The sequence below is a fragment of the Penicillium arizonense genome (assembly GCF_001773325.1).
Source record: "Penicillium arizonense strain CBS 141311 chromosome Unknown PENARI_contig010, whole genome shotgun sequence".
NCBI lineage: Eukaryota > Fungi > Ascomycota > Eurotiomycetes > Eurotiales > Aspergillaceae > Penicillium > Penicillium arizonense.
This window is the reverse complement of record NW_019173287.1, coordinates 360,530-385,715: the sequence shown is the minus strand read 5'-3', so window position 1 is coordinate 385,715 and position 25,186 is coordinate 360,530. Positions and strand designations below refer to the sequence as shown.

Genomic DNA, 25,186 nt, shown 5'->3' with positions numbered 1-25,186 from the left:
CTTGGTTTACTTCCCCCCGCACGGCACTACTTCTGAGGCCCGGATAGATAGCGATCCCAACGGTGCTATATCAGACCGCCGAACCCCATCTTGCCGTCTTTCTTGGCTTTGAACTGACCAAGATACACAATGACAGTCGATAGCAAGCCCCCCTCGGTGACCTTGGCCCAAGGCCAGGTAGTTGGCACGCAACTCAAGGACAATTTCCCACAAACAGTGGACGCCTTCTTGGGAGTGCCATACGCGTTGCCTCCTGTTGGAGATCGGCGATTCAGACCTGCAGTGAAAGTTGCGAGCTCATCAGACACTATCGATGCATCCAAATACGGCCCCGCAGCCCCAGGGAAAGCATTGCTATCGGGCGGACCGAAACTGGAGCAGAGTGAAGACTGTTTGACCGCGAACGTTTTCCGGCCTGCCAGTGCTGGAGATGGGCAGAAGCTTCCAGTCGCAGTCTATATCCATGGCGGTGCCTTTAACCGTGGAGCGGCGGCGACGCATGACACCGCGTCTATGGTGGCATGGTCCGAAGAACCGTTCGTGGCCGTGAGTTTTGGCTATCGCATTGGAGCGCTTGGATTTTTGCCATCGAGTCTCTCCGAGAAGGAAGGATTGCTGAACCTGGGATTGCGTGATCAAATTCATCTGTTGGAGTGGGTTCAGGAGAACATTGGCCAATTTGGCGGTGATGCTGGGAAAGTGACTCTATTCGGTCTCTCGGCCGGGGCACACTCTGTAAGTATCACAATTTCCAACCGCATCTTCGAGTCCACTGTTCTAATGGAAGAGTGTAGATCGGCCACCTCCTGCTCAATCGCAACGCGACCCCCTTGTTCCACCGTGTTATCATCGAATCGGGCGCCCCCACTTCTCGCGCCGTTCGCCCATACAATGCGAAAGTCCACGAAGAACAATTCCAAGATTTCCTTCGGGAAGTCGGATGTCCTGCAGATCTATCCGAATCTGAGATATTCCCTTTCCTCCGGTCGTTGCCAAGCTTAACCGTGACCAACGCCCAAACAGCTGTCTTTGGCAAATACAACCCCTCGCTGCGATGGGCATTCCAGCCCGTAATTGATGGGGACACAATTGCCCGCAAGCCCCTAGATGCATGGAACTCCAAGATTTGGAATAAAGTACCTATAATGACCGGCTTCAACGGAAACGAAGGTACCATGTACGTCGACAAGCAAATGTCCAAGGGCTCTCAATTCCGCCAGTTCTGGGAGAACTTGCTCCCAGAACTTTCATCTTCAGATCTGGATACTATTGAAAAGCTTTACCCCGATCCCTCGGTGGATTCATCCTCGCCATATCTTGAAACCAGGGACGGTGAGGGTCTCGGTGCCCAATACAAACGTATCGAGGCTGCATATGGTCACTATGCCTATGTTGCGCCAGTTCGCCAAACTGCGGAGTTTGCGTCATCCCAGGGGGCCCCTGTGTATCTTTATCATTGGGCACTTCCGCGAACACTTGTTGGTCGTGCCAATCATGGAGATAACATGTATTATGAGACATACAACACTAGCATTACGGGGATTTCGAAATCACAAAGGGAGTTATCGGGGACTCTGCATGCTTACCTGACCAGCTTTATTACCAAGGGTGATCCTAATGCTGTCCGCGGTCGGTATGGCGAGAGACCGGAATGGAAGCCCTTCAAGCCCGAGGATAACAAGGTTATGATCTTTGGAGAGGGCAACGAGGAATTGATTGGCGGGGATACTGCTCCTCCTGCTAAATGTGTTGCAGACGACTGGGCAAGGGATGAAACTAAATTCTGGTGGTCGAAGGTTCCAATTTCTCAACTTGCTTGATTCCGACAATACTTTGAATATAGGGCCGCATATAGATACCGTCAATAGATTTCTTTCCTTCATATTTTCACGAGCACTGTTGAATAATCTACCCCCGATTGTGAAGAATGAGCTCCACTTCCGCATCAGCGGCCTCCAAGATATGCTTCGCTGAATATTGCGGTTTCCAGCCAATGTGACGCCCATTCTTGGAGTGCAGTGTACACTGACCATTCAGGAACAGCGGAATCAGAGGACTTGGGCAACCCAGTGCATTTCCCATCTGTTCTAGAGTTTCTTATCTTCCAGCTCCACAGCATTGCCAATGACTTGGCGCTTGGCAAGTGCTTTAACCATGGCGCAGTAGATGTCATACCAAGGAACACCCCCACGGGGGCCCGAGAGAGCACCCGTTCTTCCCGTGCGGTACATACACGATATTAGGCAAGATCTCCTGATAGAACGTTGTAATCTCGATAACATGAGTGAGGGCCGAGTCTGAAAGTGTCTCAGCGACAATCAAACAGATAACTCTGAACAAGTGATAGGTCTTACGAAGAATTCCTCATCCGTTCTATACAATTTTCCAAGCTTTTTGACGACTTACACAATCGCGACCTCTGGATCGAAATGGGCTTGCCCGATCCCTCCACCTGACAGTGAACGATGCACGGCAAGAAGATGTGACCTCGAACACCGAATTGCTTCGCAGTCTCCTGCTGCCATCTAGAATTGCCCGTGTAACGGTATGAAGTTTACTATGTCATAAAAGCAGAATCATTGCAAGATTGGCCGGTTCATCAACTTTCAATGGCTCTCTAACCCCACTATATCTGAGTTGAATAGAAAAGATAGAAAATAGTAATTACAATAATCCGCCATTCATGACCGTAGATAACCTGTTATAAGCGCAATTAAGCGGCATCAGCTATAATAACTTCGGCGGCCTTCTCACTTATCATGTAGATCGGCAGCGCGACATAGTATCCGGGAATCTTTGGAAACACCGAGGCATCCACAACGCGTAACCCGTTTACCCCCCGTACCCGAAAGTCAGAGTCCAGGACGGCTTTCTCGTCACCATCCTCTCCGATAGCAGCAGTACAGCAGGCATGATGACCCCAGGCCTCTTGCTTGATAAAGTTTTTGACCTCACTCTCGGTAGTGACGTTAGGCCCCGGCCAGACCTCGTCGAATCCTCCGTCGAGCGGGATAAGATCCTCGAATATCGTTCGAGAAAACTCCACCGCCTCATACACAGCCTGAAGATCCTTCTCATCCGCATCATTTTCTGTTACTCCGGTATCAAACGAGTTGAAGTTGATATCGGGTACGTCGCGGGGGTCAGTCGAGCGCAGCTTCACTGTACCTGCGTTGTTGCGACTGCGTGCCTTCAATGTGATCCAAGTCCAATGTTGAGCATCTTTGAGACCTTCATATGAATAGTTCGGATAATAGCCGGGGAAATTGACGGGGGCTCCCGAGATCAATAGGTCTGGTTCGTCCACCGCCACGGATGACTTGCGAATGATTGCAATGGCAATTCCGTTGGTGGTATACGTGCCCTTAAACAAAGGATCGTTCTCGTACTGTTCCAGACAGGGGTCGGGCATGGTATACATGAAGGTGCATTTGGAGGTGAGAACGAAATCGGTAGGGGATTTCCCAACTGTACCGATCTCATACCGGTCCTGAAGGTTGGAGCCGACGCCAGGCAAGTTCACCAGCGTGGAGATACCCAGCTCGGACAACTCTTCTTGTGGGCCAATTCCGCTGAGCTTCAACAACTGAGGGGTGTTGAATGATCCTGCGGACAGAATCACCTCACGCGCGGCGTTCACACTACCCGGTATACCGTTAGAGGCTGTGCGGGAGGCCCGGGGATCCGCACGATATAGGCTCTGGCCCCGAAGATAGTCCACACCAAGAGCCCGCGGCTTAGCTCCAGTGGTATCAAACCTGACCTTGGTCACTAGCGTGTTGAGCTGGATGTCAAGATGGTATTTCCGTGAGCCATCAGAGTTGACGGCATTAACAGTCTTCATGAGGAACTCTCGAGGGCCTGTACGTTTGTACTCGGGAACGTCCACAGCCAGGGGCACTTGATATGGGCCGGTCTCATAATCGCGCGTGGGGGAGGCGTTGTTAAGATCGCGTAAAAGGACTCCCGCGAGGCCAGTCACAGTGTTGACCAATTTACCCAGCAGACTCTGACCTGCAGCTGTCGCACCAGCAAGGATCAAGGAAAGGAGTTTTTGGTCTTCAATCACGAGACGCAAGTCGGTCAAACTTGTTGTGAGCCATCCTTCAAATCCGTGGCCCACCAGGCCGCTTGGTATATATCGGTTGCGCTCCAATCTTTCAAAGTATTTTCGCATGTTTGAGGCAGACCACGAGTCATTCCCCGTTAGAGCGGCCAATTGCTCCCAGTCATTTTCGTACGGGTAGATGGTGCTGACAAAACGATTGTTAGCATACAGATCGCCCGGCCTCAGGCTCCCATAGAAGGATAGAAGACTCACATCATGGCATTGTGGGCGGAGCACCCTCCCAAGGTCCCAGCTCTTGGATACAATATGCCCAGAGGCTCTGAGCCATCAGGTGCATCGCGTCCAACATGGAGCTCCCCAGCAGGAGTTCTGTATGTCATCTTTGTATCTTCTTCCTGGCGTGACATATTCGAGTAGTGGTTCACAAAATAGTCCCATCTCATGGGATCATACTCAGTGGACTGAAGCTGCAAGGCAGGGACAATTTGTTGTGTGGCATTTCCTTGGTCATCACCTGCGTCCAGAAGCAGTACCCTGTATCCGGCAATTGCCAGTCGCGCTGCTAGAGGACCTCCTCCAGGGCCGGACCCAACAACAACATAGTCATATTCCGTGGACGTGGCGTTGTCTCCCGTTGTTTTACCGCCAACTGGTGATCTCTTATATGTATCATGATGCCGGGGATTTGAGCTGTGGCCTCTGTAAGATCTGTCAGCTCCTGCGATATCATATTCAGGCTTGTATCGGAAGGAACTTCCATGAAGTTCTGGCACATACGAAGCTAGCACAACTGAAAGAGTGGATAATAACCCAGCCACTGCCGAGAGACGCATGGCAAATGCTCGAGGGAAGACGAAGACCTCAAGTGAAAAGCAAGAACAAAAGTCAAAATACAATAGAGGTCAAACTAGGTAAAGACAGAACATGAACTTCCAAAGCAGCATATATCTTCCATCGCCATTTATTATAAGCCGATACACCTTGACCCCTGGGGTCTTCTACAGTACCATCCGTGACAACGTTACTATCATGTTCTCATTCTACTTGTAGTATGATCGACATTACCATCCTATTTCAAAGTCGGTCTGTTTTTCACAGCGGGTCGTATTCCTTAGCATGGCACCAATTTGGTCTGACTCGGTATCTAGTCCAGCAGCTCCATACGTGTGGATGGGTCTGTCTCGTATTGACCCGGCTGGTATCCCGTTAGTATCCCAAAGAAAAAGATACAAACACCGCTAGTCCTGACCTAGCAGTAGCCGGCCAATCAATAATTCTTTATTGCGTCTCGGACCCTCATGCTAACAGATTAGTGCCTACCCTATGCCGTCTGACGTGCCGATCCTATAACATTACAGGTAAACTGTCTAACGGTAAGGCTAATCCTCTTTTGGCACGATGCGGCTTCATTATTCAGGCCTGCAATTTATTATTGTGGGGAAGGAGGGTCCACAGTGCACCGAAACGGAATGCGCCCAGCACCCCATGGTTGTTTTCTGTATGCTGAAATTGGGACCCATAACGCCTTCACGCTACAAACCTACTAAGACAAGTCAAGGGTCTTATTTCTGTTCTTGATAATCTAGAAGCATTCCCGGTCCACTTGGCGACTAGGCAAATGGGGGTCAGCGGCACTTGAACCCCAACAACCCCTGATTATTGCCGAGAATTTACGAACTGTACCCGTGAATTAATGACATTGTGCATTAATGACATTGTGCAGGGGGTAGGTACCAGCTTCCTGTTTAGGAGACCCGCTACCTCGCTAGCAATTTGCTTGCGGTTTCACCAAAAATGCAGGTTGAAATTATGGCCAATGTGTACCGACCAGTTTGACAGTCAACCCGTGGGTATAAATCTTATTCGGTTAAATTGAACAAAGTATGTTTCGTGTACAAAGACACCTGGATATATAGAATCAAAAGCTAGATATAGGGGCTCCCGGGAGAAACCGTCTTGCGTAATTCACAAATTGACCGACTGGCTTTGCTAGTCAACATGCTAATAGTGTAGCCGGGTATCACTTGAAGTATCCATGTCATCAAGGGGGTAGAAATGCCGGTCACCACTCTTGCTTTGGACGTGAATTGCTCCTTCAAATCGAGACCCGGTTCCATGAGAGCGAGAGTTCACCCCATATGAGTTAGCGTTTTCCGTGTCGCCAAATAATCCAGGCGCGACTCGGCGGAGTAAAGAACGAATAGCAGGGAGACATGAACAAATAATACCCACGTCAACTTCAATGGTAGACCAATAGCCAACGCTCACGTAGTCCCCTTGCATTGGTCAGTATGTTTGCAGCCGTGATACTAATGATTCTGGCGATTACTTACATGTCAAGTTTGTGGTGCTGGCAAAGTGAATGAGTGAGTTTAGTCGCAGGATGCTCACAAGAGTCACACTAAGTTCCAAATCAGTCACATCTCTCACGAATATTAGGTATTCATGGAAACTTACAAGACACCCAGACTAAACATGCACATCACATATACCTTCTTAGTGACGGAAAGATTTAGCTTGTAAAGCTGCCGCAATGGTAGAACCATGACCAATATATCAAGCACCATATTGATAATTGCCGCTGCCCATCCCTGTGCATTGATATGGTTGCATTGAAAATTGCCCTCTCCGTCCCAATGAAGCCATGCGCCAGGTAGTGGCCGACATTGAAACACCGAAATCAAGACAAAGGCAATCAAGTAACTCAAGTTCAATGCGATGGCAATATATGTTGCTATCCGGAAGCGCCGGTCGGGAAAGACGCGAAGGTAGAAGCAGCAGATAGAAATTTTGGTTAGTGGCAGAATTGACAGATAGATCAATTCATCCCAGAAGTAAATCTGCTCGGGTTAGATAAATCTGTATATCCGAGAGCATAAGGTTTGTGCACTAACATAAAGGACTTTTGTGATGTTTTCGAAAGGGAGTGTCCACATATCTCTTCCTAACCCGGCGTCGGCCACTAGCAATGGTCAGTGAGATGAAGGAAATCGAAGTCAGCAGTCAAGGGAATCATACAAACGATCGAAAGTCCAGAGATTGGAACAACAAGACACTGAATCGTCAGTGGCAAGATACTTCATCCCTGAATAAGAGCAAATGGTGCTCACCATCGTCAACATCATCGTCCAGTCATCCATGCCAAAAGTACCACCACAGCATCTGAGGCGTGCCACCATCCGAAGGATAAAAGCAATGAGTGCTAGAATGCCACCACCGAGTCCGAAATATGAAACAAGCTTACTTCGATCTCGAAGCGGAGCTCCACAAGCTGAGCTTGTGACATTTTTGGTAGCTTATCTGTTAGCAAGGGTCATTCCGTGTGATTGAACGTTCACCTACTCAGTGATTGACGGATCGTGCAAGTGGTGGCGACGCATCGCTCAAGTGTCGCAGTATAGGTGACATCCGTACATTGGCACTTCTGATCAGTAATTGCGCAGGAGGATTGCGGCAGTGAAATTTGCATACACTCGAGCTTTTCAACGTCAGTTTTCGTCGAGCTAATATTCAAGACCACGGGGATATTCCACTACCTACCGCACAAGAGGGTAGAGCAGCCGCCAGTTGTTGCAGTTGTTCCTCTCCCGCTGTCACAGAGATGGCGAAAAGCGCAACGACACTGAACGCTACAACGAAGAAACGCATTCTGCTTGGGACGCTGGCAGATGAGAATTGGTCTGATTGTGACCAACAATGCCTAGAGTCAGCAGAACCAACCTTATTGAAGACAGCAACCCCTTAGTTGGGATGAGATAACCAGACGCACCAGTCTGATCGGACTTTTAGAATCTACACTAAAGTCATGTTTATTTTCGCAGGGAGATTAAACACCCGACTTGGCAAGCACTAGAACAGTCTCTGGCTGTGATGAGTTACCCCAATATTCTATCCCTGTCGATCGTTCAACTGTTGCGGCAAAACGAAGTTGTTCAGACCTCCATGAGCTTATGACTTTGCCGATAAGCCCCTGTATGGTTTGGTTTATAGCCACTGAGAGCGATTAAACTATCCTCTGACAAAGTGGATTTGGGGTAAATTATGATCTGCGTGCTATACGAATACCCAGTTCGTAGTCACTTATTGAACGTTTTAGGGCTTAACGGGCCAGACCGGGTTAGGAGCCGAGCTGACATGGCTCCACCAGCGGGATATTTTAACCAGCCGCTGATCTGCGGTATTTTGACACATGAACCCACCAAAGACTGAGCATTTCCCACCAGACAAGATCTTGACTTTACGCCGCAGTTTCATAATTGATTCTCGTCAGTGTGAGCTAAGGGGGAAAAGCCAGCCGGAAGCGACCGAGTGGGCCCCCGAATCCTGCCAACTCAACTACCGGACCCGATCCACACTGTCAAAAACATGCTAGTCAGTAGTCCACCAAGGACAGACCTGCGATTTCCCCAAACTGACCTGATCAACGTCGAGTAAATATTCACTTGCCAGTTGCGGCATGGCCTTGGATGTAGCGTGTTTTGTTTAACGAGGGCGTGTGCACCTCTATTGAATATTTCTGACCTCTCCCGTATCTCATACAATGCGGTCCCCCCTGATCGTGCCAAAATGGTATCAAGCGGAACGTTGGGAGGGACCTGAGGTAGTCCCGCCAACCAACGACAGCCGCCGATCGAATTCCCAGTTCCCCGATTTCCGGATTCAGACTCTACGAGGCGTAGTAGCTTCTAGAGAAAGGAATCCCTGGTCTACAAGGATGCAAATAGATGAACGGCAGCAGTCTTATTGAAGAAAGAGTTAAGAATACATTTCGAAGGGAAGAAACCCGGGTTCGGTGATTATCCATACTTCGTTCCTCCGCTGATCAAGTGTTAAGTGGGGCCAATTTACGGTGTTTATCCCCATAATAAACTATCTAATTGAGCGGCTGGTATTTCCCACGGCTCTGCTTGGTACTGTCTGCGTAATGGCTTCATACATGTATGCTGATACGGGCCATTCAGGGGCCATTGATGGATCAGCCCGGATACAATTTGGACCTCTGCCGAGGCACAAGCGCATGGAAGTGCATATCTATTCGCATGCCACACTTCCAGAATAATTTATTTCATCCATGTTTGATCGTCTTATTTCTCAGTAGTTTGGTGATATCGCCGTTCCAATCTGGGATCAGTTCGTTTCAGTTGTCATGCGCGTCTTCACTCAAGGGCAGTTGCTCTGGTCGTTCTCACTTCTGACCCTTGTGGCAGGATTCCCGGGAGCAGATACCCATGGTGGTAATTTAGCCCACCGAGAATCACACAAACGATGCCCGTATGCCCAAAGCCAGGAACAGACAAGGCCAGAACATGACAAGCGGTTTCTTTTTGATTTGATGGATTCACCTGTTGTTGGTATGACAGACCCACCGTCAATCGTTAATTGGTAGTAACGAAAACATAGTCACTGGGGAACATGCCTTCCACCCACCGAACTTTGAGAATGGTGACCAGCGCGGTCCTTGTCCGGGTCTCAACGCGCTTGCCAACCATGGCTATATCCCACGAAACGGTGTGGTGTCAGTAAGTCATTGGCTACTTGACTTCCATCAGGCATAGGCTGACTGAGAGAAAGTTTGCGAAAGTCATTTCAGCGATCAATGAAGTTTACGGCATGGGTATCGATCTAGCTACTGTTCTTGCACTCATGGGCACCGTCTGGACTGGAGATCCGCTGTCCCTAGATCCGAGCTTCTCCATCGGCGGCCGCGATACAGGCGTCAACAACCTCCTGAACAATTTGGGTGGCATTCTAGGTACGAATGCATTTATGATATATCCCTGCCCGTTTCGGTGATTTACTTATCTTTTTGTAGGTGATCCCCAAGGCCTGATTGGGTCTCACAACTTTATCGAAGCAGACTCCTCCAACACGCGGGACGACCTCTATGTGACAGGCAACAACTACGCACTTAACATGGAGAAGTTTATGTCTTGGTACAACATGTCAACCGACGGTACATTTGATATGGATCTGATGGCCAAGCGTGCAAAGAACCGCTTTGAAGAAACCATCCAAACGAACCCCGACTTCTACTACGGACCGGTTACTGGCCTTATTTCGCGCAATGCTGGTTACATCTTCCCAGGCCGACTGTTCCGAAACCACTCGCGTGAGAATCCCGAAGGAGTATTGAGTACGTGAATCTGATGATGTCAACTCTATATACAAATTTTGCTAATGATTTCTCAGCCAAGAGCCACATCCTGAACTTCTACGGCATTTACGGGGAGGAACACAATTTGACGTATCGCGAAGGGTGGGAAAGAATCCCCGAGAATTGGTACAAAACTCCCGTGGACTATGGCCTTATCCAACTTAATCTGGATACAATTGACTGGTTTGGAAAGTACCCAGAGCTTGGAAGGTAAGATTTACCCCTTTGATTTTCTATGCTTGCACGTTTCTGACCTGTATATGCAGCGTTGGAGGCAACACTGGCACCGTGAACAGCTTTGCTGGGCTTGATCCAGCAGATTTGACTGGCGGTGTGCTCAGCTTGGCCACTCTCCTAGAGGGTAACAATCTGCTTTGCTTTGTGTTCGAAGTGCTGAAGTTCGCCAGCCCCAACGCACTTTCTGGGCTATATAAGACCATTGCTGAGCCGCTGGAATTTGTCACCAACATTCTCGCTGTTCCTTTGCTGAATGTGACTTGCCCTGCGTTCCAGGATCTTCAAATGGGAGGCAAGCCAATTTGGGAAGCACTTCAAGACGACTTCCCTGGTGCTATGAAAAGCAACCGTGCTTTTTGAACATCAAGCTTCATATTTTCCTTGAGCATGCCTCGCTCTTAATTATCATAATCCAGACCTTTTGCTGTGCATTTATGTGCATTTCCTTTTCTATCTCAGCTGTATTCCAGTTGATGAAACGTCAAAGACCGAGAAACGGTGCTTTTGGGGTCAGGGACTCACCAAGAGATTTTAGCAAAACTAAGCAGCATGCCCATCTTTTACTTGACACAATAAGGACCACATCTCACAATCAACAAGTACCTTCGCTGCTTACACTCTACCGCCTTGCCACTTTCGATGCCATTGGGCTACGAAGCTGATCTCCCAATTCTCGCGCCTTCCTTGCACCACTTGTTTTACCAGAGTTATTCAAACCCACGTGTAATTGTCCGGCCACGAGAACTAGTTATTGGGTTGCAAGAGCTGCCTATTACTATGCTCAAGCTTGCGCAAATTAAGCACATAATGCAGTAAGGTAGAAAGAGTTCACGTGTACAAACATGCCTATTATGGAACGTACGGCTTCCTGTGTGTCTTTACCTTTGCTATACCTTCCTAGTTCTTCATAGTTGAATGATTGTGAGTTTATCGCCTCTCAATTATACACAAGACGAAGACTTTTGTCCGACATTTGGTTAGATCATTGATGGAAAGGTTGATGGACAAGGGTCATTGTAAGCATTTTATCAGTACTCAGATCTTCTCTACTTCACGCAGTTTCTCCCATTCATGCTCCAGCATAGAGAAAGAGACCACATCATGCCAGACACGAAGGTGATAGATAGCCTCGCGCTCGCGACCCTCTTCCACAAAGCCCAATTTTCTATAAAGCTTTAAGGCATTTTCATTGTACGAAAATGTGCTTAGGCCAACCCTGTGAACCCCGGCATATCGAAATGCCCAATCCAGTGCCCAATTAATAGCTTCCCCGCCGTACCCCTTGCCCCGGAACCCGGGCGCGAGCGATATGCCCAACGTCAGATTGCGGTGATGGCTCGTCTCCTGACCAAGTATATTGAAGAGACTCAAATGACCGATTGGGGTCAATTTAAACGTCTCAGTATCGGATGAAGGTTTCGTATCATCTCTGCGTTGATATTCAGGTTGAAGACATATCATAACGCCAAGAACGGCATCATGAAACCTTCTTACAAATTCCTCACTCGATCGCTTGTGTGCTGGCCGCGCTAATCGAGCAGTGCTCATTGCTTGGATGGTATGGTCGTTGAGGATTTGTTTTTGCAAAAACGCCTTGTCCTCCTCATTGTCCTCGGCAGCTCGGTAGAGGAGGCGCTTAGACCTAAAGATGTGCTCAGGGACATCGGTTGATGCCATATTGAGAGAGGGCAGGTCAGAGATGTGTTTTCGATGGAAATGCTCGATCACTCAGATTTTATTGCTGGCTTCCCTGTCCTAGCAGGGGGCCCTGGTTTTTAAGTATTCCGCCGAAGAAGACGACTGAACAGCCTGACGTGCGCCCTAGAACTGATTGGGACACCGACTACCAAACACCAAATCCGTATTACCTTGCTTACTCTACAGTCAGACCTGGCGTTATTCCAGCAAATTCATTGGTTGTCAAAGAAAATCTTTCAATTTTGTATATCGCCTACACTCTCTAAACGGCCAGTGACATAGCCCTCCTGGTCCCGGAAGATACATATCAGATGCTAGAAAATCGGTAAAAATGAGCCATGCTACACATCCGGCGTCGGGTACCTGTACGGGCCATACAGGGAGAGTATTCTGCCTCCTGTTCCAGTATCAAAAAATTGTGCGACCAGAAGGAGATAAATATGGGAGTCGTAAGCCAGTAAAGAACCAGAAAAGTCAAAGCGGTAGCATGTCGCTCACGGCTATCATCGGTAAGTGTGGAATTTATCAGCCAGTGAGTTCCGTGTCGGAAGGCGGGGGGTAAAGGTACATGAAACACTTATTACTTATGCTGTTATTCCACCGTCATAGCACCAGCCACTACCAACCTCTTCACGATGAAATCAAGAGCTTTTTTGTACCCTTTTACGATCACAACTCAGATGTGCCGTCTCTATCGGTTCTCTGGGCTTGCACGGGCATTCAAGTCGAATCAGAGAGACTGTCTCATCCTAGTTCCTACAATCCGAGGTCTTAGGATTTTCAGTGCAGACTGGCTAAAACATACATCCGAGATAATGATCTACGCGTCCATTATGATTCATACGTGACACTGGCTTGTCGCACTGACTATCTTTATATATTTCACTGGACAGTCGCAAGGGAGGCTGTTTAGCGATGCATAGGTAATCTCGCGCCACAAAGAAACATATATCCCCTGGACACAATCAAAAGGGATGAGCACCCTCTCTATCTTAGGAGACAATAGGTTGACTTCAATTATCGTTTCCTTTCACAGGGAGAATTCCTACTTAACCTATGAACAAATAGCCTATCAGATCCCTGGTCACAAAAATGTATTACACAGCAGGTGTGCCAGTGTTACTTTGTGCAGTTCTATGTAGTCCTGATGTTAGAGACGTTGATAAAATTGGGACAATAGAAAGAGGCTCTTCTTCCATTTATTTGAGAATATTCGTAGCAGTGTCCTCATGCTTCGCCGAACGCACCGCTGACAACATGTTGTCATTCCTGAGCTGCTGCTTGAAAATGCAGAGACAGGCCAGAAAATGGCGCGAGATCGAAGGCTAGCATTAATCTTTAGTTTGCAGCCTTGTCTGGCTTGCTTTAGCTAACTTATATTGTATTAGATGCTGTGATACTGTCTGAAAAGGAGCCGCCGTGGGTTTCTTCCGAGAATACCCTCATGATGCAGGGATTCGAATGGCATGTGCCGGCCGACCAACTTCATTGGCAACGCCTCCGCAAGGCAATACCAGACCTCAAGGATATCGGAGTTGACAACATCTGGATTCCTCCTGGCTGTAAGGGGATGGATCCGACAGGGACTGGATACGATATTTATGATTTGTACGATCTCGGCGAATTTGACCAGAAGGGAACCAGGGCGACGCGATGGGGTCCAAAGGAGGACTTGGAGGATCTGCTCTACACTGCGCAGGAGAGGACCATTGGGATTTATTGGGATACAGTGTTGAACCAAAAAGCTGGAGCCGACTCAACAGAAAGTTTCGCAGCGGTCAAAGTTGACCCAGAAGGTATGACTAGTTCCCCAGAAATAATTTCAGTGTCTATACCAACGCTAACATCATGCTAGATAGAAATACGGAGATCTCTCAGCCCGAATCCATCGATGGCTGGGTTGGATTCGGTTTTCCCGGCCGCGGTTGCAGGTACAGTTCGATGAAATACCACTGGCAGCATTTCACCGGTGTGGACTGGAACCACAAACACAAAGAGCATGCGATATATAAAACACTGGGTCAGAACAAGGCTTGGGCAAAGGATGTGAGCGATGAACACGGTAACTATGATTACCTGATGTTCGCCAATCTCGATCACTCCCATCCAGAAGTTCGAGCTGATATTCTGAGATGGGGGGAGTGGCTCGGCACCGAGTTGCCAATAAGTGGAATGCGAATAGACGCAGCTAAACACTACTCTGCATCTTTCCAAAAAGAGTTCGTCCATCATCTGCGCAACACGGTCGGTACTAATTATGTTTTGATGGGGGAATACTGGAGAGGAGAAGTTGGTCTGCTTTTGGGTTACCTCAGATTCATGGAGTATGAGGTGTCTTTGTTCGACGTGCCACTACTTGGGCGGTTTGCTGCTATTTCAAATATGGCCGGTGGGGATTTGCGGAAGATTTTCAAGGGAACTTTGGTGGAACAGAGCCCGAAACATGCAGTAGTAAGACTCCATCCAGATGTGAAGATTCATTATGTCTGACCTGTATCCAAATTTCAGACATTTGTCGGGAATCATGATACAGTATGCCACCACCATTTCATAGATTATTCGAACGCAGCTGACATTTATAAAGCAACCTGGCCAATCATTAGAGGTAAAATGTCCTCAATCAGCGACGCTTTCGCATTGACAAGATTCGGAACACGGCTGATGGCTTTGCAGACTATTATTGCACCATTCTTCAAGCCACTGGCATATTCATTGATACTTCTTCGTGAGCAGGGACAACCTTGTGTCTTTTATGGTGACCTGTATGGAATCAAGGGTGGACCCGAGCCCCAGTCGGGCTCATCTTGTCACGGAAGGCTTCCAATTCTTACTCGTGCACGAAAGCTGTACGCACACGGGGAGCAGCGAGACTACTTTAACAGACGAAACTGCATCGGTCAGTATCTCTTCTTGCCCTTCAATGATCTTGATATCTTACAAAACGTTTAGGATTTGTTAGATATGGCAACTATACACATCCGTTTGGCCTTGCTTGTATTCTTAGCAATGGCCACTCTTCATACAAGCGCATGTTCATTGGCCTCAAACACGCTGGCGAGATGTGGACCGACATCTTGGAGTGGCGGGATGAAACAGTCTTGATCGATCGGTCCGGTCATGGAATTTTCCCGGTCGCTGCTATGAGTGTAAGTGTCTGGGTCAACTCGAGAGCGGAGGGGAGACGTCATCTTTATCGTCCTTTGTGAGTTTCGAGTTTTTGTTGAACCAGACATGTTGGTCTAATTATCGGACTGCTAATGATCGACAAATTACAGCAACGAGAATATATACACTCTGTGATGGATGGCTCAAGCGAGACAGAGCTAAATTTCATGTATAGACAATCATTGTCATTAATATCTAATTGTCGTTGCTTGCGAGGCAAGTTGCGAAGGCATTCATACAAGTCTTGTTCCTGGGTAGGGATATTGGCAATATCGAAACTGTGGTCATGGTTCTCTGTCCTAGACTTCTCACTGGACGTTATGTGTGGTTCTATTTTGTTATGATTTCGAGTCGACAGCGGTAGATAATATGCCTGCTCTCTACTCAAGTTACGTAGGTGCGTAGACTTGATGAAATCTCATTTAGCCCTTATTCAGGTTTGGAATACCCAGCACCCAGCACTTATTGTGCTATGGAGCACTAATCAATATCGTTGCTTTGGAGCGGAAGAGTTTCTCACAGAAGTGTATTAAGATCGGCCAGAAGTCCGAACGCGTCGGGACGCAACCGGGAATGAGGCCGGAGAATTCTGGCTTGGCATGGTTTGCCGATTCCAGCCCAACAAACAAACGGGCTGCACAAAGGCTTGCATCAACAATAACCAAGAGATAGGTATACATACATATATGTATATATATATCCCCGGCAATTTCCAAAAACAGCGCTGTTGTCCACCAGCTGTGGACCCCTGTCGGACACTATGCCGACACAACCCAAGCTGTGCGGAATACCCCCGTTCCCGAACATTCCCCAGCATTGGCGCGTCCCCGCTACAGGGGTTTCCTGTTTTTCCTGTTGAGAGTTGGTTATGGCTCGAATTGGCCAACTAGTCCCCCGCTTACTATATCATGGGAACGGGTGTTCCCTTGGGTCTTGTTCATTAGTCCTAAATGACATGATAAGGGAGCTAGCTCCCTAGTGCGATTATCGATCCAAGACCGATCGATTGATCAGCAGGCTCTAACCCCTCAACACGAATTGAAGCATTCGGGCACAAGTGATCAGATGCATGCGGTCAAGAGAAATTTTGCGTCAAATTTTTGCTGGCTTCACCCTAGCCGTCTGCGTTTGTTTTATCGCAAACAACATATGATGGCCTATCTAGGCCATGTCTGTTGGTGTATTGTGCGAGTTGCCATGTGATAATGCATATAGTAGCATCCCAAGGTTGCCACTTGGGAAATCCACGAAATCTTGGCTTCTGTTTTGCGCCCAAAACTTGGGGAAGAAGCCGTCCTAACCGAGCCAGATATTTACTTGGCTGATCAGCACCACCAGATACCCAATTAGACTGGGGAAGCTAGACCCTTTCTCATTGTATTAACCAGAACAATTTCGCACACAGACTTCATTTGTCAAACCTAGGGCGTCGAGGCAAGACCTGCCTGACGGATGTGGATACCGAATCCACATGAAGGCGATTCTAATTTGTCTGACTCAAGCATCAACTGGGTCCCTGTGGGGGCAGGTTTTTTCAACTTTGAGCCTTTATATAATTCTGACGTCCCGCCTGGATCTTCGTTTAGCCTACAAATCACCAACCTGATGGGCGAGCTAAGGTCACCACAATGCCGGACCACTTTACTGCCGAAGAGAACATTCTAGAGGTCATGCCAACAGCAGGTCAGTCCCTACTTTGTATTATAGGGGGTCAAAGTACTGAAGTTGGCGCATAGAGGATGTAGAGGTGCCATCCAATGAGTCACAGCACAGTTCACGCGAATCTGAGGACCAACATTCAGAAGTCAATCATGAGCCTATTCAGGAACGATATGAAAACCCTTCATACTCTCGGTTTCGTCGTGTGGCTTCCAAAACAGTTGTTTCCTTCGGACAGAATGACCCAGAAAATCCCGTGAATTGGGGAAGAGTATGTTCATCAAGTGTTCCATCAGAACTCTAACGGGTTTCTAATATTCCCAACAGAGAAGAAAGTTCTTGGTCCTGGCGTCTGGTGTCATGCAGGTCATGAACAGCACGATCGGCTCATCGATCTGTAGCAACGCCATCCCTCAGATCGCCGACGAATTTAATATCACCAACCAAGCAGCTCTAGTGTTGCCAATTTCTATCTTTCTCATCGGTTACATTTTGGGACCTTTACTATGGGGTCCCAGCTCTGAGTACTTCGGGCGGAAGCCACCTTTGCTTATAGCTTATTGTGGCTTCATGATCTTCACGCTGGCATGTGCGGTGGCAGATTCATATACCTCATTGCTCATATTCCGGTTACTCAACGGTATGGTAGCCTCGGCGCCTATTGCCACTGTCGGTGGATTGTTCGCGGATGTCCATGATGATCCCACGCTTCGAGGTCGATTGATGGCATATTTTATGGCCGTAAGTTCTTTCACATCTTGCCTACGCAAAGTTCGTCTGAGATTGAAAGCTAACTTCGGTATAGTGCACAACTTTTGGACCCATCATAGGACCCTGGGTATCGGGTTTTGTTGCTGTCGTTAGCTGGCGGTGGTGTTTCTGGATCGGACTAATTTGCTCGGGAGCGACTCTCCCATTGGTCGTCTTCATGCCAGAAACCTATGGACCGGTGATCCTGAAGCGTCGTGCGCACAAACTACGCAAAGATACTGGCAACTCGAGCATTGTCTCGCCGTTGGACGTGGAGAGCCGCAACCTACGAGAGATGTTCCTCATCACGATATCACGACCTTTCCGCATGATTATGCACGAGTATATCGTTTCTCTGAGTTCCTTGTATCTCGCGCTTGCATACGCGATTTTCTACCTCTATTTCGAGGCGTACCCTATCATTTTCCAAGGTTGGTGATTTATGCCGACTACCATTTGAAGTTACGTTTTGGCGAAGGGTCCTAACTTTCCCTTGCAGGCATTTACAATATGAGCCCTGGTGTCTCTGGTCTAATGTTTCTACCAAGTAAGTTCCTATAAATTACGCCAAACCAGGAAATGGTTATTGACCTACTTATAATAGTCGGCATCGGCGCCATCCTTGCATGCGGAGTTTTCCTATGGTACGATGGCTATCTAGCGCGAGCCAAAGCCCGCAACGCCGAATGGGCCTTCATCGAAGAATACCGAAGACTTCCCCTCGCCTGCATCGGAGGACCTCTTTATGTAATCTCCCTGTTCTGGGTAGGATGGACATCCTCACCAAACATCCACTGGGTTGTACCCTTCCTCTCCGGAATTCCCTTCGGAATGGGATATCTCCTCATTTTCATGGCAATGCTCAACTACCTTACGGACGCCTACGAAACCCTTTCCGCTAGCGCACAATCTGCTGCAAGCTGCACGCGAAGTATTCTCGGAGCCGTGATTCCTCTGGCTGCCAAGCCAATGTTCGACCGTCTCGGCGTGGCCTGGGCTTGCAGTCTTATTGCATTCCTCAGTCTGCTTGTTTCCATTATTCCCTTTGCCTTTATCCGATATGGTGACCGGATCAGAGCTAATAGCAAGTTCTGCCAGGAACTCAAGCGCCTTAAGGAGGTTGAGCGACTAGAGTTGGAAAGAGAAGAGCGTCTTGCTAGTGGCTCTAACGAACTTAAGCCTGTCCCATCGTGCAATACTGGTGGTTCAATGACGAGGATTGATACTACCCGGAGCCACGCAGACAAGGCATCGATGATTTGTTAATTCGATAGAAGTTTTCGTTTCTCACATATGCCTCCAGAACTCATTGTTGGCCTGTCCGTCTATTATAGAACGCGGCGCAAAAGTTTTGACATTTTATCATGAGGTGATACGCAACATACTTATTCTCTAATGTTTACCAAAATAGACGCTTGATGAGTTGCATCAGGAAAGTCAATCCGGAAGCATGTGCAGGTGTTTGAATTATCTTTTCTTTTTCTCATGATCGCAAGTTCCCTGCATTTGATGTATTTTGGCACACTACAACCCATCCAGACATTATAGTATCGCATCAGGCAAGGGTCGCGCACTAATAATATTGACTTGAATACTTCGCTATCTCCGAACTTATCTATTCTAGCACACCCTCTGTACATACTTGTCCTTCATTCTCTTACTCCCTCTTCAACCCAACCTTTCCAACCTTGCGCAATCCCCAGGCTCCAACACCACATGCCACCATCAACCCGACAAAAGTAATACCGGGGGGAGGTAGTAATTAAGATCACCGCAATGCTCCGAAAAAGATCTCTAGGTCGGTCATCATAAACGTGCTCGGTAGACGTCTCTTCGTCCGACGAATGACGCACTAAATATCCTTCTAAGGACTCGCAGAGTTCTGTACCTAGCATGGAAGATTGGTTTAATAGCTTCGGTATGCACTTTTGTTTGAGACATTTCATCAGTCCGGTGTTGAATACGAGGGATGTGGCTAGCTCTGATTCTTAGTTCCAGGTAGCTAATTGCACATTAGGTTTAAGATTATATTTGGAAATGAATGACGACCTCTAGAACTCAAGACTCGGGTCATTAGTCAGTGCGCCGTGGGAGTAACATGGCGGGCCCGAATCCGTGTCGTGCGCCCATCATGAGTTGGACGGGACATTGAGGAAATAATTGTTCTGTGTTATTTATCTGAGTATTGACCTCGTGCGAAAAAAGTTGCAAGCGAAAATCAACGTACAGGGGAAGGAAAGGCCTTCATGTACAGTGACGGAGTTGAGGAGATGACGGAGTTTTAAAAGCGATATCCGGAGGCTTAAACTTTTGGTTGCCCAGTAAGCGCTACCTATATAAACCACTTGTGGCCCATTTACAAAAGATACAAGAATAAGGTTCATTTTACATACATAAAACACCCTACCAGAATGTCTAGCTGGTCGTGGTCATCTACTGGTAATGAAGTCGTGCACGAATTTGCAGAGAGGATCGAGGGACGGACATGTAAGAGGACTCACTTTCGCCCAACGACACCAACTAATCTGAGATCCAGTCCTAATCACCGGCCCAAGTGACGGAGGAATTGGTGCAGAAACTGCACTCTGTCTAGCGTCCAGATCTCCATCAGCTATCATTCTTGCAGGCCGGGATCGTACCAAAATTCAACCAGTCATCGAAAGGATCACCGAGATCAACCCAAAGATCAAAGCAACTTTCGTTTCCTTGGATCTAAGTAATCAAGGCTCAATAAGACGAGCCGCTGCAGAAATAAACGGTCAATTCGATCGCATTGATGTTCTCATCAATAATGCCGCCATCATGGCTTGTCCGTATAGCACCACCAAAGATGGATTTGAGGTACAATTTGGTACAAATTTCCTCGGTCCGTTCCTCTTTACTGGGCTTCTTCTCCCTAAGCTCCGCGCTGCGGGACCAGGCGCACGTATTGTCAACGTGAGCAGCTCCGCACATCGGTTTGAGGGTATTCGATTCGAAGATCTAGATTTTGAGGTGAGCAACCACCATGAGTCTTTTTGAGTGCATCTTTTCTAATGCCGCACCTCCGTCCACTAGGGTGGTACTGCCTATGATACATGGAAAGCATATGGCCAGTCAAAAACAGCATTAATCCTGATGGCCATCCACCTCGCAAGAAGTATCCCAAGTAGTGAAGTTGCTTCTTTTGCGCTTCATCCCGGAAGTAAGTGATATCAAGGACTGTACAGGTGCGGCTTTTAACAGAATTAGGTATTGCATCAGGTCTACAGCGCCATGTCGATTCCGAGTCAATGTCAGATGCTAGAGCAAAGTCACAATCAAGTGCGTTGGTGTTGTTATCCTGCTGTTATGTACCATCAGAGCTAGCTGACCTTTCAAGTTCCTGATTTTGAAGTCGCAGAGAGGAAGACGCTTCAACAAGGATGCGCCACTACTCTGGTCGCTGCTCTGGATCCAGCCCTTGAAGGTCATTATATATCTGAAGTCTAACCTGGTTCGAGTTACTAACAAAGTCGTCATTTTAGAACTGTCGGGCTCATATCTCAGTGATTGTCAATTGAAGAATCCAGCGAATCATGCTTGCGGAGCAGAGACTGCCGATAGGCTGTGGCATCTAGGCGAACGTCTCCTTGGGGAAGAATTCAATCTATAAAGCGTGATGACATTGCAAGGGGGACGAATTTATGTTATGGCGCTTGGTAATATCCAGCTGAATGCCACTTGTTCAATTCAGAGAATTAAATATACATTTTCTGATTTACTACGACTTTCATTCTTGTCATTTTCTTCCAGGTCCATGTCGCTATGACATGCGAAACAAGCACCTCACATACAGAGGTCAAAACAAACCAGATCCAGGAATTTCGAGCCATCAACTGTCGAACAACGTCATATTCCCTCGAGGCAAACAAGCGAGCAAGACAAGTTTCCACATTCGACATGGCTTATGATCCGACGAATCAGCTAGATCCAATGTAACATATACATCAGACACAACGTGACTACCAAGAACGTGGCTGATAGAAAAGCAATACTCTTGTACCACCACCCGTGAACATTCTAGGAATAGCTGACAGATACCCCTACCTGGCTTATTTCACGACTGATCTGAATGCAGATTGTGGCTTTACCCTTTTATCGCTAAAAGACGCCCCAGGCGATACTAATGTAAGGAACGCTAGCCTTACGAAAAAAATTAACACAGTATACCCAGCGCCGAACGGCAGGCAACCTCGGCCAATCAAGGAACGCGGACGGCCACCCTCTCGGTCCAAACTGCCTTTCCGACGGATGCAATTACCGTCATTCAGTGAAAGGGATTGCATCGAGGCAGCTGATCTCAACGTCTGTGCGCAGTTGAAAGAATTGGAGATCGTTAGAATTTACGGACCTGATGGGGTGGTTAACAATCGTTGACAGGGTTGACTTGCATTGATCTCCACTCTAATCGTCAGTGCTAGGGCCAGGATCAGGGAGAGGAGTCGAAGCTAGGACCGGGTTGAGGTCCAGACCCCGCCCAGAGAGGTAAAGGCTTGGACACGGTAAATCAGAGGCATTGATTAGGTGGGGTGGGTTCTTTGGATTCGGAAACGCGTCAAGTAGGAACTAAGAAAGAATTATGTATTTGGATGCCTTTTCTGCCTTTTCTGGTCATGAATAAAATGCGCAAACAAATCGTTTCAATTCCAAGTAGCGGTGGCAAATGTCTGTTATACATTGCAGATCGATTCGATTGACCCTAGATATGGTGGTCTGTGTTTCAATATGTGACGGGCATTAGCGTGGGGCTATGACGAGGAGGCGAAAAAGGGCAAAATAGAAAATAGACTAATCATAATAATCATCATAGCCTTTCAATCCAAAACAACAGAAAATAGATAGGGAATGCACCGAAAAAAAGACAAGTAAGACATAGCGGCAATCGCGCTTTGCGCGAAAGGGGGGATGAGCGGTTGCAGCGGGAGCCCCAGAGCTGTGGAGTATGGCGTGTTCTGGGCCTGGTGACCCCAAGGTGGGACAAATAGTGGCAATTCTATTCCAGTCAGTGTTGATTTACAATTTTGGGCTACTTCCTGTTTCCTAGTTTTCGTGGTGTCCGACCGGGTTTTAGTATAGAATGTAGACGTATTAAATGTGTTAGCCGAACGCAATTGCATCTCAAACACGTCAAACAGAAGTAATAGGACTAATCCCGGTATCTTTAAATCGGGGCCGCGGAAGTGAAGGCACTGGGCCGTTGGAGAACAGCCCCTTAGAGCCCCCCACCACCTCCAGGGCTGTGATACGTCAGCCCATTCCATGTGCCCATCGATTTAGTTTGGTGACGGTGTGATGTGCACCTGAACTAGATCAGGCCCCGAGCCAGTCAGCTCAAGTATCCCCGAAGGCGCGGGTGCTGCGGGCGATCAACAGGAGCTGGACCTGCGTGACTCAGATCAAACATTCGCTCCCTTCAGCCTTGGGTACATACATTGGCAAAGCGCGTCGCGCGGTACGAATCATGTGCTGGGAATTACTTCCTCCGAGGGTATCCGGGGCCTAATTTTGCCTTTAACATGTTGACATTGTTGTTCGGCAGGGCTAGCAGTTCACGGGGGCGCCGCGCACTGACAATGTACGTGAGCTTGACGATTCAAGGCTGGGGGATTTTGTGCCTAGATTGCTATTCTGGGATTAGTGAAAGATCTAACTGTGTGGGGGTGCCTTCTCATATCCAGCCGGGAGCCAGTCAAAACTTTGGGATTTTGAGAGTTTGCCTCCACTCAAGCTGATCTGGTGCACAGCCGGCATACCTCGAACTGAACACAAAACAATAATTAGAAAAAAAAAACTCTGAGATCATGTGGCTGTCAGTACTCCCCGGCGAAATTGGGCTATTATTTTTTTGCGGGGAATCCTTGAGCGTATCACAACAGTTCCGCAGGCACAGTTCCGCTGGATCAGGAATGTGGAATGCAGCTGCCAGAGCTATCCATTTTCCACCCGAGAACTAGAGCTGACTTGATTGTCTGGTGATCTTTCAGGTTTGCTGCCTAGTCCCGGATTAGGTCATTATTCATGTCTCCGAGGTCGTATTTATGTCCAGCTGCTCCAGTGACTTACTCCATGATCATCCGTTTTTTCCTTTCTTTTTCCTTCCTTTGAAATTCAGCGTTGTTGATTAGTCGGCTTCATTTTCCAAAAGAAGACAAGTTCCAACGCCTTATAACGTGAGCACATTGAATGGGAAAAGTATGACAGCCTTTTCGTTCGTGGCGATTCCGATATTCGTCGTTCTATTCGCCGTAAAACATCACAAACAGCTGTTTCAGTGGCTGTCACCAAAGTCGGAAAAGTATTGTTTAAATAATGCTTCCACTTCATCAGATGTCAAGTCCATGGCACCTTACCCAGCGCAGCCCATCAAAGGGAGGGAGCGGTATCGTGTCATGATGGACATCCGCAAACTCGACGCACAAAATTGGCTCACTCTCGACAAAAACTATATGGATGAGCACCGTGTACGGAACCAGTTGTTGCACGAGAAAAGATCCGAGGTTTTGCAGTGCCTCCCAGAGTCTGTCGATGCGTGCCACGAGGCACTGGAGGAGGTATCAGACTTCCTCTGCGAAAGATTCCCCAACAATTTTGATATGAACATAAAAAACAACCAAAAGATCGTCGATAATTGCATGACCGGCGACAAATTCACAGTCAGTGGACGTGACCCCAATGAGGGCGTAGCCGATGCACTCGAGGCTGCCGTGCGTCTTACAATGGAGGATCTCAGCGTTTTGATGATGAACGGGGAGGGTGAATATTACCTGTAAGTCAGAACCAGTGTCGATGCCAATGCTTAACACTGACACCATTTCAGAGCAGCGAGCGCCAGTTTGTTCCCTACAGGATGGACAGTGCAACAGAGAATCGGCTGGACCATCTCTCAACTGCATGGCCCAGTACCTCTATGGCACCAGCACGTTGCCAACTCTGTGGACAAGTAAGTAATCATACAAGCCCTGAGGAATGGCCGCCACAGGCAAAGAATACTAACCAAGCACCCAGGTTCCTCGCCCGTCTAACTCCAACCTCGCCAATGGAGCGCTCAAACTACTTCATCGAAGTAAAGCGACCAGACGAGGACCTAACAGAGATTCTGTACCGACCAAAGGCACTCTGCGAAAAGGAGCTAGTCAACCCCCTCCCCTCGGAAATCCTCGTTCGCCGTGAAAGACAAACATTCCGTCGACTGCCACGAACGGGAGCTATCGTCTTTGGCGTGAAGACGTATCTCACGCCTCTGGAGGAGCTCCCCATGCAAGAGCTGAATAATCTTGCCAAGGAAATGAGGAGTTGGCCAGACTATGTTGGGGAGTATAAGGGGAAACATCTGTGGGGGGCAAAGGTTTTGGAATACTATCAAAAGCAGGTGGAGGAGGGCAAGATTGAGCCCGAGAAGTATGAAGATTGAGTTGACTTGTAACACTATACGT

The 25,186-nt window shown here is 47.9% G+C and overlaps 9 protein-coding genes across 9 annotated transcripts; 6 read left to right on the top strand and 3 right to left on the bottom strand.

The window, feature by feature from the left end:
• Positions 1–129: 129 nt before the first annotated feature.
• Positions 130–1,820, top strand: PENARI_c010G08550 (putative extracellular lipase; the record flags this gene model as incomplete). Its single annotated transcript, XM_022632333.1, has 2 exons — positions 130–735; positions 795–1,820. The coding sequence occupies 2 exons, from the start codon at positions 130–132 to the stop codon at positions 1,818–1,820; spliced, it is 1,632 nt and encodes a 543-aa protein (XP_022487817.1).
• An 893-nt stretch (positions 1,821–2,713) lies between these two features.
• PENARI_c010G11809 (GMC family oxidoreductase) lies at positions 2,714–4,902 on the bottom strand (the record flags this gene model as incomplete). The annotated part of the gene is made up of 3 exons (XM_022632437.1): positions 2,714–4,253; positions 4,322–4,768; positions 4,847–4,902. 3 exons carry the CDS (start codon positions 4,900–4,902, stop codon positions 2,714–2,716), a joined length of 2,043 nt encoding a protein of 680 aa, XP_022487875.1.
• A 1,168-nt stretch (positions 4,903–6,070) lies between these two features.
• PENARI_c010G04487 (uncharacterized protein) lies at positions 6,071–6,636 on the bottom strand (the record flags this gene model as incomplete). The annotated part of the gene is made up of 3 exons (XM_022632220.1): positions 6,071–6,345; positions 6,403–6,470; positions 6,527–6,636. 3 exons carry the CDS (start codon positions 6,634–6,636, stop codon positions 6,071–6,073), a joined length of 453 nt encoding a protein of 150 aa, XP_022487964.1.
• A 2,357-nt stretch (positions 6,637–8,993) lies between these two features.
• On the top strand, positions 8,994–10,820 carry PENARI_c010G04068 (peroxidase family protein; the record flags this gene model as incomplete). Its single annotated transcript, XM_022632210.1, has 7 exons — positions 8,994–9,092; positions 9,168–9,420; positions 9,470–9,588; positions 9,641–9,821; positions 9,882–10,202; positions 10,259–10,433; positions 10,490–10,820. 7 exons carry the CDS (start codon positions 8,994–8,996, stop codon positions 10,818–10,820), a joined length of 1,479 nt encoding a protein of 492 aa, XP_022487806.1.
• A 675-nt stretch (positions 10,821–11,495) lies between these two features.
• Positions 11,496–12,137, bottom strand: PENARI_c010G09934 (GNAT family N-acetyltransferase; the record flags this gene model as incomplete). The annotated part of the gene is made up of 1 exon (XM_022632381.1): positions 11,496–12,137. One exon carries the CDS (start codon positions 12,135–12,137, stop codon positions 11,496–11,498), a length of 642 nt encoding a protein of 213 aa, XP_022487929.1.
• A 508-nt stretch (positions 12,138–12,645) lies between these two features.
• Positions 12,646–15,522, top strand: PENARI_c010G08286 (alpha-amylase; the record flags this gene model as incomplete). Its single annotated transcript, XM_022632327.1, has 8 exons — positions 12,646–12,667; positions 13,547–13,954; positions 14,014–14,609; positions 14,667–14,690; positions 14,743–14,763; positions 14,832–15,054; positions 15,108–15,304; positions 15,499–15,522. 8 exons carry the CDS (start codon positions 12,646–12,648, stop codon positions 15,520–15,522), a joined length of 1,515 nt encoding a protein of 504 aa, XP_022487860.1.
• A 1,429-nt stretch (positions 15,523–16,951) lies between these two features.
• On the top strand, positions 16,952–18,998 carry PENARI_c010G03023 (MFS transporter; the record flags this gene model as incomplete). Its single annotated transcript, XM_022632178.1, has 6 exons — positions 16,952–17,006; positions 17,060–17,253; positions 17,310–17,723; positions 17,788–18,163; positions 18,232–18,279; positions 18,337–18,998. 6 exons carry the CDS (start codon positions 16,952–16,954, stop codon positions 18,996–18,998), a joined length of 1,749 nt encoding a protein of 582 aa, XP_022487787.1.
• A 1,145-nt stretch (positions 18,999–20,143) lies between these two features.
• PENARI_c010G06453 (uncharacterized protein) lies at positions 20,144–21,100 on the top strand (the record flags this gene model as incomplete). The annotated part of the gene is made up of 5 exons (XM_022632272.1): positions 20,144–20,219; positions 20,269–20,726; positions 20,790–20,916; positions 20,964–21,039; positions 21,094–21,100. 5 exons carry the CDS (start codon positions 20,144–20,146, stop codon positions 21,098–21,100), a joined length of 744 nt encoding a protein of 247 aa, XP_022488017.1.
• A 3,045-nt stretch (positions 21,101–24,145) lies between these two features.
• Positions 24,146–25,164, top strand: PENARI_c010G08099 (heme-dependent oxidative N-demethylase family protein; the record flags this gene model as incomplete). The annotated part of the gene is made up of 3 exons (XM_022632322.1): positions 24,146–24,519; positions 24,571–24,693; positions 24,759–25,164. The coding sequence occupies 3 exons, from the start codon at positions 24,146–24,148 to the stop codon at positions 25,162–25,164; spliced, it is 903 nt and encodes a 300-aa protein (XP_022487737.1).
• Positions 25,165–25,186: the final 22 nt, after the last annotated feature.